The sequence below is a fragment of the Ambystoma mexicanum genome, chromosome 6p, assembly GCF_040938575.1.
Source record: "Ambystoma mexicanum isolate Mex_15411 chromosome 6p, UKY_AmexF1_1, whole genome shotgun sequence".
Taxonomy (NCBI): domain Eukaryota; kingdom Metazoa; phylum Chordata; class Amphibia; order Caudata; family Ambystomatidae; genus Ambystoma; species Ambystoma mexicanum.
The window spans coordinates 268,411,102-268,425,843 of record NC_090935.1 but is presented as its reverse complement, the minus strand read 5'-3'; the positions used below and the strand labels follow the sequence as shown (position 1 = coordinate 268,425,843).

General features: G+C 43.0%; 1 protein-coding gene across 5 annotated transcripts in view; it reads right to left on the bottom strand.

Moving 5' to 3' along the window:
- DCC (DCC netrin 1 receptor) overlaps positions 1-14,742 on the bottom strand; it is a 1,439,988-nt gene that overhangs the window by 165,957 nt on the left and 1,259,289 nt on the right. For all 5 annotated transcript variants that reach the window (XM_069626983.1, XM_069626984.1, XM_069626982.1 and 2 more), the window contains exons 14-15: positions 6,871-6,981; positions 818-1,012 (exon numbers count right to left, since the gene is read on the bottom strand). In XM_069626983.1, the coding sequence (XP_069483084.1) occupies positions 818-1,012; positions 6,871-6,981 (306 nt within the window). The remainder of the gene's footprint in view (positions 1-817; positions 1,013-6,870; positions 6,982-14,742) is intronic.

The window sequence follows — 14,742 nt, the reverse complement described above, 5'->3', positions numbered from 1 at the left end:
GTAGATCTATAATATGCAACACAGATTATAATCACATTGTGTATAGGCGCTATATAAATAAACGATCATATCATATCATATCACAGGAGCAATCATTCATACTTACATACAGTACACAATGCATTTGAAGGAATTTCCATGTGTAATATATGTAGCATTTCTGTGGGTTTTAGGCCTGTAGATAATTGATGTTGCAAACCAAATCAGGCAATGGTCCATTAGACATGCATCGTGGCAACCTCTACAGTGATTGTGTATTGTGGGCCACTTTGGAGAAGTCCACACTTTCCTCCCCTTTCCAAACTGGGCGATCAATTGGCATGTGGGCATTCATAGCAGTCTCTGAGAGAGACTGTGAGTTTTCTGGAACACTACCAGTTTGGACAGCCATATGAAAAGTACCTTTATAGTTAGTAAACCCCCGATTGGCTACATTATTTGCACGATGGGCATTTTAACACCTTGAGGAAGTGGCACTCATTGATGGCGCAAGTACAAAATTGGACTTTCACTGTGGTGAATGAACTTTGGTAACAGGCAGAAACATGTCTCAGACTTAAGTACCCTGATCTAGACTCAACACTCCACCAATCTTTTTTCCCCTGATGCGGCTTCAAGTAACACAAAGTGACTTTTACCAAGAGCTTATTCCACACATCGCATATATTGCCTATAACTAAGAAAGGGAACAGAGCATTGGCAAACACCCTTTGGAAATTCAATGAACAGATCAGGATTGTAACATTAGCTAAGGACAATAGTCATCACATGTTTTAATTGTGTGCTGCACTTGTTAAATGCACTGAAAACGACTTACCCAAATTTTCAATGGAATAGTAACGCTGCTTGCTGTCAACTCTCACGGTCTCTGCATAAGGGCTACCTACTCCGTAGCCAATTATGTACCCTCTTACCACGATGTTGGGGTTTAGTGGTGGCGTCCAGCTCATAACTATGCTGGTTGTCAATGGCCTGACATGCAGAGAGCTGGGTTGGTCGGGAACCTGCGATTCTGTAATTCAAAGAAAGACATTATTAAAAAGAATTGTGTAAAATGGGTTGATGACCGATTTGAAATGTCTGCCTTAGTTTCTATGCTAATGTTTCTTGACAGGGACACACATATTGCATAACAAAAACAAACAATCACACAAAGGACCTTTTGAAATTCCTCTTGAAACCTCCCCATGAAAGAATGAGACTGGAGGCTGGGATGCCACCCATCATCCTGGTCAATAACCTAAACCCTTCACGGAAGTCTTCCGTTTCTTGTGACCTCTGTCTAAAATGTTTCCTTAGCATATATTGTGTTTCCTCCATTGGTATACTTCGTAGTGTCAGGAAGAAACTTAGTGGCTGCTGCACATGGAACATCTTCAAAGCAATGGAATCACAGTTTGCATCTAGAAGTTGAAATACGTGCAAACACAAATTTTCTTACTTTAAAAAGGTACTTGCTATATTATGAAACAAGTGAGATATGTTTCTTACTTCAAATGTATAAAGAAAAGGCCTTTTTAAAAAGAAATTAATGATTTGCATACGTTTTTAGGAAGAAAAAGATGATACACATTAAATTAGAATTTTGGTAAAAGTGACTATTCATACACATTATTGAAGCATCAATGTGTTCTAATGATGTCATCACAATAGTGAAAGACATTGCCCGTGGAATGGACTTGAAAGGTCTTGTATGTGACATTAATTACTATGACTGAGATGAAGAGTGCTTTCAAAGGTCTGTGAACCGCCTTGTCACCAACACACCATTAAAAATCATCCATTTACTGAAATCTTCTAGTATGTCACGGACAATCGGTTGGTTGGGCTTAAGGGTGAAAGAATGTTAACCAATTGGCGCCATATCATCAGCTTCAGCTTGATGTAAAACTTCAAAACCCAGCATGCAAAAGAGTCAAGACTAGATAACTGTAACTCTAATGAGTTTAGAGCAGTCAGCAAATCTTCTCAATCATTGTTGTTTTGCCATTCGCTCATAGTTGGTTAACATGGGTGTGTTTTCTACTGGGGCTTGTTTCCTATTGCTTGTCTGCAATCATATTGTGAACTTCTTCCACAGAGAGCCAGAGAAGCGCGTTTCTTTGAGAGCAGAAAGAGACAGGCTAATATGCTACTCTATTGAGGGAACTCACGATATAGAAAGGTTCACAATTATAAATATATGAAGACGATGCAATATTAATACAAACTGCTCCGGAAAACATTTGATGGTGAAGTATTCCCACAAGAAATCTATAAACCAGCTGCAGAATATCATTTAGTTTCCTCCAAAGCTTTTCAAACAGATGGGAGATTATGTCTGTATTTGTGAATTCACAATTTCCTCTCAAGATGTGTTTGGGTCTCTTAAGTAATTCTGTCGTGTGAGACAATTGATGTGTGTGCACTGAGACAATTCATTAAACGTAAGTATAGCAACTAGTTTCGACTGTTCTGTGTTATATAATATGACTTAAAACAAATATAGGCATTCTTTGGAATGTCTCAACATACATTTAAATGCTCTGGCGGTTATATATTATACTTTATTACATGAATATTTACAACAGGTGTCTCTAGGCACTCATGGCCGTCAAATATACTTTTTTGTATTTTTAATGAAAAAATGCGCTGGTACAAAATCAAACGTCAGGTTGTAAACTGTGTAAGTCCATAAAGAGTTTGCTTTTTCATTGGTAACTATGTAAAGTGTAATTTTACCTGACTGTGCCCATGCTGCCAGAAAACAAAAGAGAAGGAAGCAGCACATAAAGGAAAAGTGTAGTACAAAGTACAAGGCACTCCGTAATAGTTGGGCCATCAATTCTCTACAGAATATCACAATGGCACACAAGGTGGGAGTTACTTCCTGAGGGCAAAGTGGGAAGGCGGCAGTCCCACAAACACTAGAATCTACACAGATAATCTTGTGCTTTAATCAGTCAGCATATTTTTCAAGGTTGCATTTAAGAGTCTGTTTGGTTGGTATGGCGATCACATCAAGGTATCCTGGGGTGAGTAGGTGTACCTTTTCTTGAGCCTGGAACAGAACCTCAAAATCTACAGGATGACTGTATTACTAGGATTAAGATAATCATTAAAATAAAGGCAAATAATGATTGATCATGTATATATATTGTATGCAGGTGATCATAGTGACCAACATTGATCTGCTTTAAAGTGTGGTAGTAAATTAGATGGTTTTACATCACAAAGAGAGCAAATAACACATAGCTTTAATTACGCAAGGTCCACCTAATGTTTATTTAATTTGAGGTTGGACCATTTACCTTAAAAACAGCAGGGCAATATTATGCAAGTTGCAGGAAACTGATAGTTATACAGTCACTATGGAATCTCGTTGCATATGGGTCATGTCATGTCACCCCACTTTTTTTGGAGGAGGGTGTCAGCAGAGACTGCAGATTGGGGAAATTGCTTGTATTTAGAAGTGCAGTCTTGGTTGAGCCTGTTTCTGCATTGGCACCCCTAGAATACTCAATACACCTCGAAGGCTCCTTCCAATTGTTTGACTACTTGAATGCAGTTTAAGACACAGGAGCCAGACAGGGCAATTAGCAGTGGATTTTGCATAATTTCAAATGTGATGACATGGTCAGGAGGCTAATCTAGGCCACCCCATTGAATTAGCTTCACCCTCTACAGGAAATGGTCTTGCTGTACATATACAACTGCTCAATTTGGCAACTGTTCCAGTTTAGACATCCATCCTATTTTAAGCTACAGCTATCATTTATTTTCTGAGTGTCTACATAATGCAGATCCACCACAAGTCTCAGCTTCAGGGATCTTAGTGAACTGCTATTATCTACAGAGACACAATTAATGTAGGATCTGCAACAAACACACATTTAAAAGAAGTGGACACTGACCATCAGGAATCTCTGGAACTGGTGAACCTTTACCCCTCCAAATTCAGGCCATGTTCTAACTAGAGTAAGTTGCTATTTATCAATCATAACCCAAGATAATAAATGAAACACGGAGGTAAAAATGCAGCAACATTGTGTTAGAAGAAGCTAAGGGCCTGATATACAAATCGTTTTCCAATGGTGCTTTCCCATAGGCCCTAAAATACACTTTGCTTAATGACATTCAGCAGAATATCACATAATATTGTCTGAATACATTTCCGTTTTGTTTTTATTCTCACAAGTATAACATTCTGTATGTTTTAAACAGCAGCATTTATAATGACCCAAAAAGTCTAATCAGCTGTTCCATGGTGATACTTTTTGGATCATTAATCTTTGATGAATTTACATATTTCTTCAAGCTCGAAGGCATAGAGGGGCCCGCGTTTCTTTTTATAAGAAATTTCTATGGGGCACACAATTAATATTTGAAATCTTCCCAGCTGCCAGTAGAAGCATGCATGCTTTCCAGGGAGCCTCGGATCAGCCACACTGTTTGGATTTATAATCACTCCAATAAAACACACTAATTAAAAAAGATCTCCATTGGAAGCAGGAGCGGTGCTCAGCACAGTGTCTCCACGTCTCCGCCCCTACCACAGTGCAGGCTCAAGAGTACACATGGGGGGTGCAAGAGACACCTCAGGCGCCAAGAGAGCTAAAAGGAGAGAATAGTTAGCAATCCAGAAATACGTATTATGGTGTCTGGGTTTTACTTCCATGGCAGATGACATATTAAAACAAAAGCCAGAAACATGAATGTGTGCATTTCTCTTCCACACATGCACAGTTGCTTTAATAAGCACATGCACAGTCATGAAAATATATTGAAAATGATAGGGAGCCATTACCAAAAACGTGCACCAGTGAAAGTGTAATTAGCATTTACCAAATACACATTTAAAAATAATGATGTGTATGTTTGCACCAGGACAATGGGCCTCATTACGACCCTGGTGGTAGGGGGTGAATGGCACCGGTAGAGCTGCTGGCGCCGTTAACCTGCTACCGCCTCATTATGAGGTCTGCTTGTGGGTCCCGCTAAGAACGCCTGGTAAAACCGGGCCTCCTTAGCAGGTCCCGCGAGCAGCCCAGGATGCTAACAACGGGCCCGTCATTAACGGGCCCGTTGTTAGCATCCTCCCCATTCCGATTGTCTGAAATAGGAATGGGGATGTACCGGGGTCCGTTGTCCCTGAATGGGGAAAGACCGGGCCCTCCAAGGTCAGAATGGCACGGTATTTCCTCATTCAGGGAACCCGGACCTGAGTTTAGTGGTAGCCATGCCATTATTAAGGGCATGGCTACCTCCAATCTCGTAATGAGGCCCAATGTCTCCCTGCTAGTGCCTACTGTCACTTGTTCTGCTGGTTTGGGTGAAATAGATATACATATACACTGGTACTATCTTGGTTTAGGTTCCTCAAACCAACCTCCTCCTCTTTCACAGGCGCCTGCTACTCCTTCTTTCACTCTCTCTGCCCCAACTCCAACTGGTATACCACACCCCTGTACTCCTCCTCGAAAAACCTTTAAAGAGGGTGACCTCTTGCATCTAGATACGCTTAATGCTTGATCTGCCATCAAACACTCTGCCAACATCTGCCTCCTCCTTGAAGACCTTGACCTTGGTACCCTTGCTCTTACCGAGACGTGGCTCGATGATCAGTCATTGCTTATGGTTCCCTTCTGCCTGACGGCTATAAGATCATCTCCAAGCCTTGCCCTAACCGTGCTGCTGGTGGGGTTGCTCTGATCTTTCTGAGTGGGTCCCTTCTTCCCACATACCCACCCAGCCTTACTCTTCCTTCGAGAGCCTGGTCTGCAAGATGGTCATCTCTCCCACCTCCTCTATGACCACTGAAACAATCTACAGGCCACTTGGCTCTAATACTCTGCTCCTCCCTGAAGGGGCTGATTTCCCCTTCTCTCTTCACACAACCACATCTAAACCCCTTCAAGATCAACCTAAACTTCCATCATGTCTTTTGTATCTGCCTCTCCTGCTATCCCACTAACCACCCCCATCATTTCTTAAAGAGAAACACACAGCAAGGTCAGCAAACCAATTAAAGGGGCTTTCCATTCGACCACCTTACAATGCCTTCCTCTATTTATCATTGCCTTGTTGGTAGGTTTCCCAATCCTGTACATGCCCGCATAAGCTAAACTGTTGTCAGTATATGGCAACTTGTTGGCCCCTTGTTTAACACATTATAATGCATCACACCATATTTTAAAAAAACACATAGATTAACCAACAGCAAGAGGATTGACTTTAAGGTCTCATGAGTTTAAGGTTAAAATTGCGATTAATTATTGTCTTTATATTTGTATCCGTTCTTAGATCCTCTACGGTGCCCTGCCTCATTGAGCTAAGATTGTGTTACAGCCCTGAAAAAAGTTGTAGTCCTTAAGGGCAGATAGTTGTTGCCCTGGAGCTAATAAGGGGACAAACTTGCAAATGAACCCGTGGGAAGTTGCTGCAATTAGTTCTATCATTCTATCATTCTATTCTTACACATGTAATATAAATTATAGTTCCTCAAATTGCAAGCAGGTATTTGTACAGTGCAGAGAAAATCCAGCAGAGCCCACAATGGCACAATATATCTGAACTGACCCTGAGTAACCGACATATATAGGCAGGTGACAAACACATATTGGGAATCGGGAGCTTATCAGAATCGCATTACACCTATTTTTGTTCTAAAGCAAATGTCTCATGACCTCAAGAGGACAAGTGTCAAAGTTTCTTTTTTTGTAAGTCATTTAAATAGGATATTAACCATTGACGAAACATCTCTCTTTCAAGTTCAATGCTGAGCTTGAGAGGCTAACATTTAGACATGTCTTTCCTTATTCTAAAATGCTTACAAATTATGAACAGCATAAGGCAAAATACATGTTGTCAATATGCATTTAAATACTTTACCATCGAGGTCGTTCTCTGGCGTTTCCGTGGTAACCCAGTCTGAGGATGGTCCAGTTCCATTCACTGTCATGGCAGACACCTGGAAACTATACTGACTTCCTTTCTCAAGACCTTGAAAAGAAGAAAACGTTTATATTGTCATCAGCAAAAGAACAGTCCCATTGAATGACACAAAGCTCACCTATAATTAAAAGTATGTGTACAAGTCATCCTGTGATGCAAACAACACAACTAAAACATCTGACAGTTCTTGAAAGAGGAAATATTTTAAGGTTTACACAGAAAGTATTGCCCACAGAGAGGTCTGTGCTATCATTCAAGTAATGAGGGAGAGAGAAGGGGTTGTTAGTTGGTATGACAAATCCTTAGATGTCATCAATTCTCCTCAAATGTGAGCCCATCCATTGAGGTCAAGGAGGTAAGGTCACTACCCGATAGTCCCCCCTGGGAGTGCTACTCTCCAGGAGGATCTCATGGGGAGAGACTACCCCTCTAGTGACAAGGGTGACCTTCCCACTTCCTTTACCACCCCTCCATCCATGAGGACCACCTTATTGTCCCTCACTTTCATAGCACACACTTTCATGTATAGATGTGAGACTGGATACCCGACAGCTACTGAGATGAGGAAGAGTAGGGATGACTTAATTAACATCTCCTTGACAGATATTGAGATGAGGAAGAGTAGGGATGTCTTAAGGAATAGCTCCATGACAGGCACTAAGACGAGGAGGAGTTGCGGTACAATGAAGAGACTTAGCAAGAACATGAATAAGCATTCTAGCTTTCATTGCTCATTCAAGATAAAGAGAGAGGAAACGCCTTTTTGTCAGACTCTCCCATTTAAACCCACGAGTGAGAGGATCGTCCAGTGTGGAAAGGATGTAACGCTGCTGAACAGTACGTGAACAAGAAGACTCAGGCATCTCTACCTGGTCCAACAAGGGTAGACCGGTCGGAAAGCTGGAGCAGCAGAGGTACGGGCAAGAAGAGTACCTGGCGCGTGCTGGCAAGCAAAGGCAGACAACCTGCGATGAAGCAACTACCGCAGAGTCACTGCAGCAGATGCAGGAACCAGAAAAGTAACGAGAGACCTGAAGTAGAGGTTGGAAGGCCCGGTGAACCCCGAATAACACCAGCAAATACCAAAAAGTACATGGGTGGTTGTGATGGCTGGTAGAGGCTACAAAAAGAGTGCATGAATGGTTGATAACCAAGTGTTTGGGATTCCTGTGCACAGAAGAAGATCTTGACGAGAAATCCTCTTCATGGCATCCCTGGCAGGAGAGTGAATCAGGTCTGCCAGTTATAAAATATAGAGATATAAGGTTGGGACCCTTGATTACGAAAGAAGACTCTCCAAAGTCATCTTCTTCATGGCAATACCTGGCCGGAGAGTGAACCAGGTCTGTTATGTTATGTTATGTTATGTTATGTTATGTTATTTGACATTTATACAGCATTTTCTATATATAATTGGTATGATCTCAAAGCGCTGGTAGGTTGAGTGCCCTTGGGGACCCCAATCCATGTCAGTAGAGAGAGAAGGTGTTGTAGGGTGCATAGGTGCACCAGTCATATGTGCAGCTGATGTAATTGCCAGATCATAGCTGCTCCTAGCGTTTAGGTGTGGTGGTGAAGATATCAGTTGAATGTGTGCAGTCTGGTGGGTGGTTACCCAGGCTCGATTCTGGCTGTGTTAGGCCTGTAGGATGCTTACGTGAGCAGATAGGCCGGATTGTCATAGGATAGATGTGTTTTATTAGAGTGATGAGGTATTTCATGTTCATATGTGTACAGCTAGGCCAAATGTATCAGGGGTATAGCTGCATTCTAATTGTGTGATGGTGCAGAGTAGGGAGTAAGCATAATGCTATGAAATGGGAGTGTTTGTGTAGATTTAAGAACCAATACAGCAGGAGACATTTCTAGGTTGATGTTACTGATAGTATTTGTTCTTCTATCCAAGTGTGGCACTTGCCGACATTTACCATCCTGTTAAGATGTAATGCAGGCCAATGTTCACAATTCCAATTACGTGCAGTATTTCTAAAATTCACAACACCGCCTGTGTCTTGCACAGGCTAATATTCACAATTCTGACTAAGTGTACCATTGCTAACATTCACAAACTTATCTAGATGCAATGGTCTGCCCAAACTAAAGTCTGAGAAAGGCCAGGAGAAGGAAGACATTCCCCCTGGTGTTGTGAAATGTAAAACTAAACCTGAGAAAGTTCACAGAAAGAGAGACATCACCCCTGGTGTTGTGAATTGCAAATCTAAGCCTGACAAAGGCCACGAGAAGAGAGCCATTCCCTCTGGTGTTGTGAATTGTAGACCTAAGCCGGAGCAACGCATGGGGAAGGGAGATATTCCCCTTGGTGCTTTGAACTGTAAAACTAAGCCTGAGAAGGGCAAGGGAAGTGAGGCATTCACCCTGGTATTGTAAACTGTGAGAGCAAAGCCATGGAAGGCCAGAAGAAGGGAATAATTCCCCTGGTGGTTGAAACTCACAAGGAGGATCAGACCAGTGTTCCTTTGGGAGGGAGCCATTGCCCCTAGGATAAAGAAATACTGAACTTTCTGAAGCAGAGGGTTGCCTTCTGTATTGTTGAGTTGTGCACAAACATAAAAAGAAAAAGCCAGCGGAAGGGAGTTCATGTCCCATGGTGTTGCAACACTGTGCTGCCAGAGTACCAAGAGAAGAGAGGCATTCTCCTCGAAAACATAGACCAGAGGAAGAGGGCCACTCCCCGCGGTAGTAGAAAACCAAGGATCAAGATACCTAGAAAAGGGATGAATTCTCCAGGAACCCAAAAGAGACAGTGTAATTGGGAACTTTACTGCTTGCTTGCATTACAACCTGGAACCTTGTTCTGTGTTTTAGAAAGGGATTGTGAAATGAGGAAGGGAGTCAGTCCCTCAAGTAAAGATCCCACTTAACAACTGGATCTGCGATCGACCGTCTAGAAGAAAGGGAACATTCTTCTGGACCAAGAAGATCCACTTTGTCTATAGTTTAGTTTCTAAGTGTGAGGGACAGAAGTAGATATTTTGACACGGGATGGTGGCATATTGATTAATATGGACACCCCTCTTAGAATTAGTGAGAGCTAAGTTTTCTCTTCATTTTCATTACTAATAAAAGTTTATATAAACAACAATGCCACCTGTGTCAGTCTCCTCCTTCTGCACCCTGACATGGACAGAGTGAGAGTCAGACTGGAAATCTGAGGTGTTGATGAGTGCAGGTCGGAAGTACCAGAGTCATGTATACTGCTCTGGGTCTGTGTGTTTGGCACAAAGTGTTGGAAATATGATTATCCAGCTGCAGGCCCCAAGATCTGATAGAATTAAAGCAGATTGGGTGTGGCCTATCCACTAAAATGGGGGAGGGTGGCTGCGATAAAGATGTGAGCGTCATCCTCGCACAAATAAAGTAGTTTTCTTAATTAATTGGCCCAGTTTGGCTATGTGAGGGGGGAGGCTCATATCTATAGTGGTTGGGTATTTTAGAGGGACAGCAGCTTTTCAAGAAGAAGTGTGGAGCAGATAAAGGTGGGATGCGTGTGGGTTGGGGAACGTTTTTGGCGCCATCAAATCACAAAACCAGTCAGCAAGAGAGTCAATGGGAATCATATTTTTATGGACTCAAATAGTGAAGAAACATGTGTTAGAATGTTCGTAAGAGGGTGCATTTAATTATCAAATTACTAAGTAATCAGCAAAAAGGGAAAAGAGGATTCAGCGATAAAAAAGGGAAACATTATTTACAAGATACCGATCACTGTGAAATGAAATGCCAAATGAATGTGCACTAAGTAACATTGTGCTTTGCTATGGGTGAGATTTACTCAGCATTTCCTTGGTATAGCATTTGTATTGTCATCTTATTTCACAGGAGAGTCTGACTTTCTTAGACTTGGGGACCGATTCAGACGAACTCCGCTTTTGGGTGCAAGGCACAGCTGGTACAATGTACCTGCAATTGCCTTGGTGTAGCTTCCACCTGAACATCAGCTTCACAAATATTGCAAGGACACCTAGGCATAACTTAGTCCAGGCAACACAATAGGCGTGAGTGTGTGTCCATTTCCCAAGCAACAATAATGTATGCTTGCTTGAGTCGGGTATAGATGGCGCATCAGTCCTCGGTGAAACAACACATTGGGCCTCATTCCGAGTATGGCGGTAAGGGATAGCGGCCACCGGTAACGAGACCGGTGGCGGTATTCCCTTACCGCCATACTCCGAGTTCCCTCTGCGCCCTCGCCCTTAATGCCTGCTTTGAGCAGGTGTTAAAGTCGAGGGCGCAAAGGTGCCTCCAAGCCAATAACGGTAACCATAATGAACAGTCACCGTTATTTGCATCTTCCCCATTCCCATTGAGCCCTATGGGGGCTCATTTGGGAATGGGGAAGAGCCTTGGTGAATGGGGAATTACCGCCCCGCCAACCTTGGAATGGGGCGGTGATTCCGCCATCCACCAAGGCGCTGCCGGTCCGGGTACGGCGTCAACCAAGGCGTTAATAGCACCATTGGTTAGCGCCGTACTCGGAATGAGGCCCATTGCATTCTGCACAAGGAAAAATAAAATAAATACAATATTTTCTTCCATGACTTAGTTATATTTTCTCCACACATTTCACGTGTTAACACAAAATAAATGCCAGGAACACGGAGGTGTAAGTTAAGGGAAATGAAATAGGTTTGGCTGGCAGCAGTAACTTTTTTGACAATTTTGTAAATTACACCATTGCAGATGTCTATTTTTGTAGAGTCGCACACCCCTTAAAACCTCCAGATGTTTGCTGGCACACCCATTCCAGATGATTGGCAGTATTGACAGTATCAGCTACATGTGTGCAATGTGCACCGTGCACCTTATCCTCTTGCAAAATGCTCCAGCTGCTGCAATTCGAGAAAAATTGACATTCATAGAAAGCTAGTACCTCCAAGAGAGTTGCCACGCAGTAAATAGTCGAAAGAAAACGTTAGCAGTATTGGTCAGTAACCATTAGGTATATTCACTGGCCACCTCCACCTCACTTGAATGACTACCCTATTTTGGTCAGCCCGCACCCCAGTGTGCCCCTTCCACTGCACTCTACAAACCACTGATATGCCCCTTTCCCCATTTCAATGATATGATATTTATAACATGTTTAATACCGAGAGGTTTCTAAGTGCTGACCCCGGGATCGAACCTATGGTGCTCAGTGTCATCGTGCTTCCAAGGCCAGCACGTTGCCCCTGAGCTATTCTCACGAGACAAATGTCATCACCCGCCTCCAGCTTCATCCCCGCCTGATTTGGCAGCCATGAAAAAAGTAATGGGGCTTACTTGCTTCACTATTTTCCATGACCACCATCTTGGTTTGGAGTTTTTCTTTGTTAGACATTGGGCACATGACATAGGCATAGGCCCACATCCTGTAAACAATAGGCTACCAGCATCTCAAAGATGTACTTTTGCTTTTGGGGGAAGACAAGTCTGAGCATCATGTCAAGATTGCTGCTATATTCTCAAGTGGGTGGGCTGATAGCAGCCATGTCTGCCCCCGAACATGGCGGTCATCACTATAGTCAGGTATCATTTTGTGAATCAAGAGTGCATCCCTTTTTTGTGAATCAGACAGAACATGTGTTGGTTCAATGCCACTTTCTCTTAGAGAAGGTCTTTTGTAAAAGCCCTTCTGTATTTCGTTCAGGACAATTGGTGGGAGAAAGTGTTTCCAAAAACCTGTGGTAGTAGATAAAATAGGCGAATTCATACATTCTATGCAAGGGCTTTGTTTGTTTCATGAGAACAAATGGAAAATAAATATACAATCACATCAGTGGAAAATTACTTAAGACCATATTTAAAAAACATTGAATCTAAATGAAAGTCACATATTGAAAATAGTGCTTTGTCTACCCCTGGGGACTAGCTCTGGATGGACATAAACATGTCAGAATGGTGTTTTTTTTTACATCATCTGAGATGTTGATTTGTTCATATATATTTGCATGTGACCAATATTTAAAAAAGAAATCACAGATTTTAGAATAACTGATAACATGTTTGATTTTTATTGAATAATGACATGATGCAGGTATTTCCATCTCAAAAAGGGTAATCTGCTGATCAGATTTGGCTTTGGCTTCTGCCGTTCTTGTGAAAAGCATGGTAGGCATCGGTAGCCTGCTGCTTCAGTATCCTAGGTCGCAGCACCTGCTCTGCCAATGGCTCTGATCAGGTCCAGAGTTCACAGATGCCAATGTGACAGAGGCAGTACAGAAAAGTCTATGCCCGCTCATATGCACCATTTTACCCAAACAATGATGATCACAAGTACCCCATGATGGTGGCAGGATAATCTCAACAATAAAGCTATACCTGAGTTTAGGTATAGTGCATGGAATTGCTTGCAATCACAGCCACCACATTCCAATGGATATTGCACATGGGTCAGATCCTGTGACACAGCGCGTCTGTGGAAGGTGACATGTATTCTGGGCAGCCACATGTAGCTGGCCCCCCTCTTTGATCTCTTTGTGTTGGCAGGTAACACCCTCTGCCCAGACATTCACACAGCAAGCCTATGTCTGTAGCCCAGGCATGAAAGGAGCACACCCATTCAAAAGGAGTATTTTCACACCAGGGTTCTGCATCTCTAAAGGTCTTTGTTCTCAGTGAGAAGGGAAAGGGGCTGGATTGTGATAGGCAGGAGGGCTCTGTCCAATGGTAGAAGACTTCCACCATCATGATTCTCACTATCCCTCTTGCTCTTTCCTGTCCCCTACATGTCCTCTGGAGCAAAGCAAAGCCCTTTGAGTGTGATACGAGGGGGGCAAAGTCCATTGCATTCAAGAGCAGGGCTAAGACCCTAGCTTTCGTTCTTTCACCTGAGGAACTTTGCCCTTAAAAGAAGCGATCTAGGACCCCTTCTTCAGATTCACTCCTATCCTCTCAGATCCTTTAATGTTGCAGATCCGTTCCGAATATGTCTCTGGACTCAATTTGGGAATGTTGTGCTTTCCAAAGCACTCAACCTGAGGTGAATAAGGAATCATCTCCTGATTGGTAGAGCAGACCTTTAATGGAACCATCCTTTCGTCAAGTCCCCCTGAGTGGGCCTCTCACTAACCAGCAGACCAGACCAGCCAAAGCTCCCTGCTCTAATGCACCAAACTGATCACTCTGTTTTCATCTTCCCTGGAACAAGAGGGAATTCACCTGCACTGGTTGCTGCACACCTGCACCACTGCAAACTTGCTTGCACGTTCAACCAGCTCGACAGTGCATCATATCCTAGCCAAAGCTTGTCACCTGCTATACCCGAAAAGACTGTTCACGCCGGGACCCAAACATAATCACTGCAGGGTCATAAACTGACTCCAACTGGAGGTTACAACCATGGCTCAATCCAGCTTGCCCTTGAACTGCCACCTCATTGATCGCACATTGTCACACCCAAAATCACCACTTCGATTACGGTCACCCGCCAACTCGAACTGCTACAGTGTTACTCATCAAACCCTCCCTGTGGCTAAAGCCTGACTCAGTCTTGCCAACTGCAAAGCGTTTCCTGGACCGCACCAGCTTCCATCTTTGAGAGCCCCACTTCTACCATGCAGAGCACCCGCAATCCAACATGCCCGAACTGAGCTTGATCCGCTTGCATCGATGCTCGACACCGGGCATGACTTTGTTAGCCCCTCAAGAACTGAATCCGGGTACTGTTGCCTATGAACTGCCAACAAAAAAACTCAAAGAGTCTCCAGGGTAAAGCTTCAAGTGTGTTACCCCTGGGATATAATTGTTAGGAAGAATTCTCAAAATTTGCTAATTTCCCTTACCTTTTGAGACCCCACCAACTTTGCT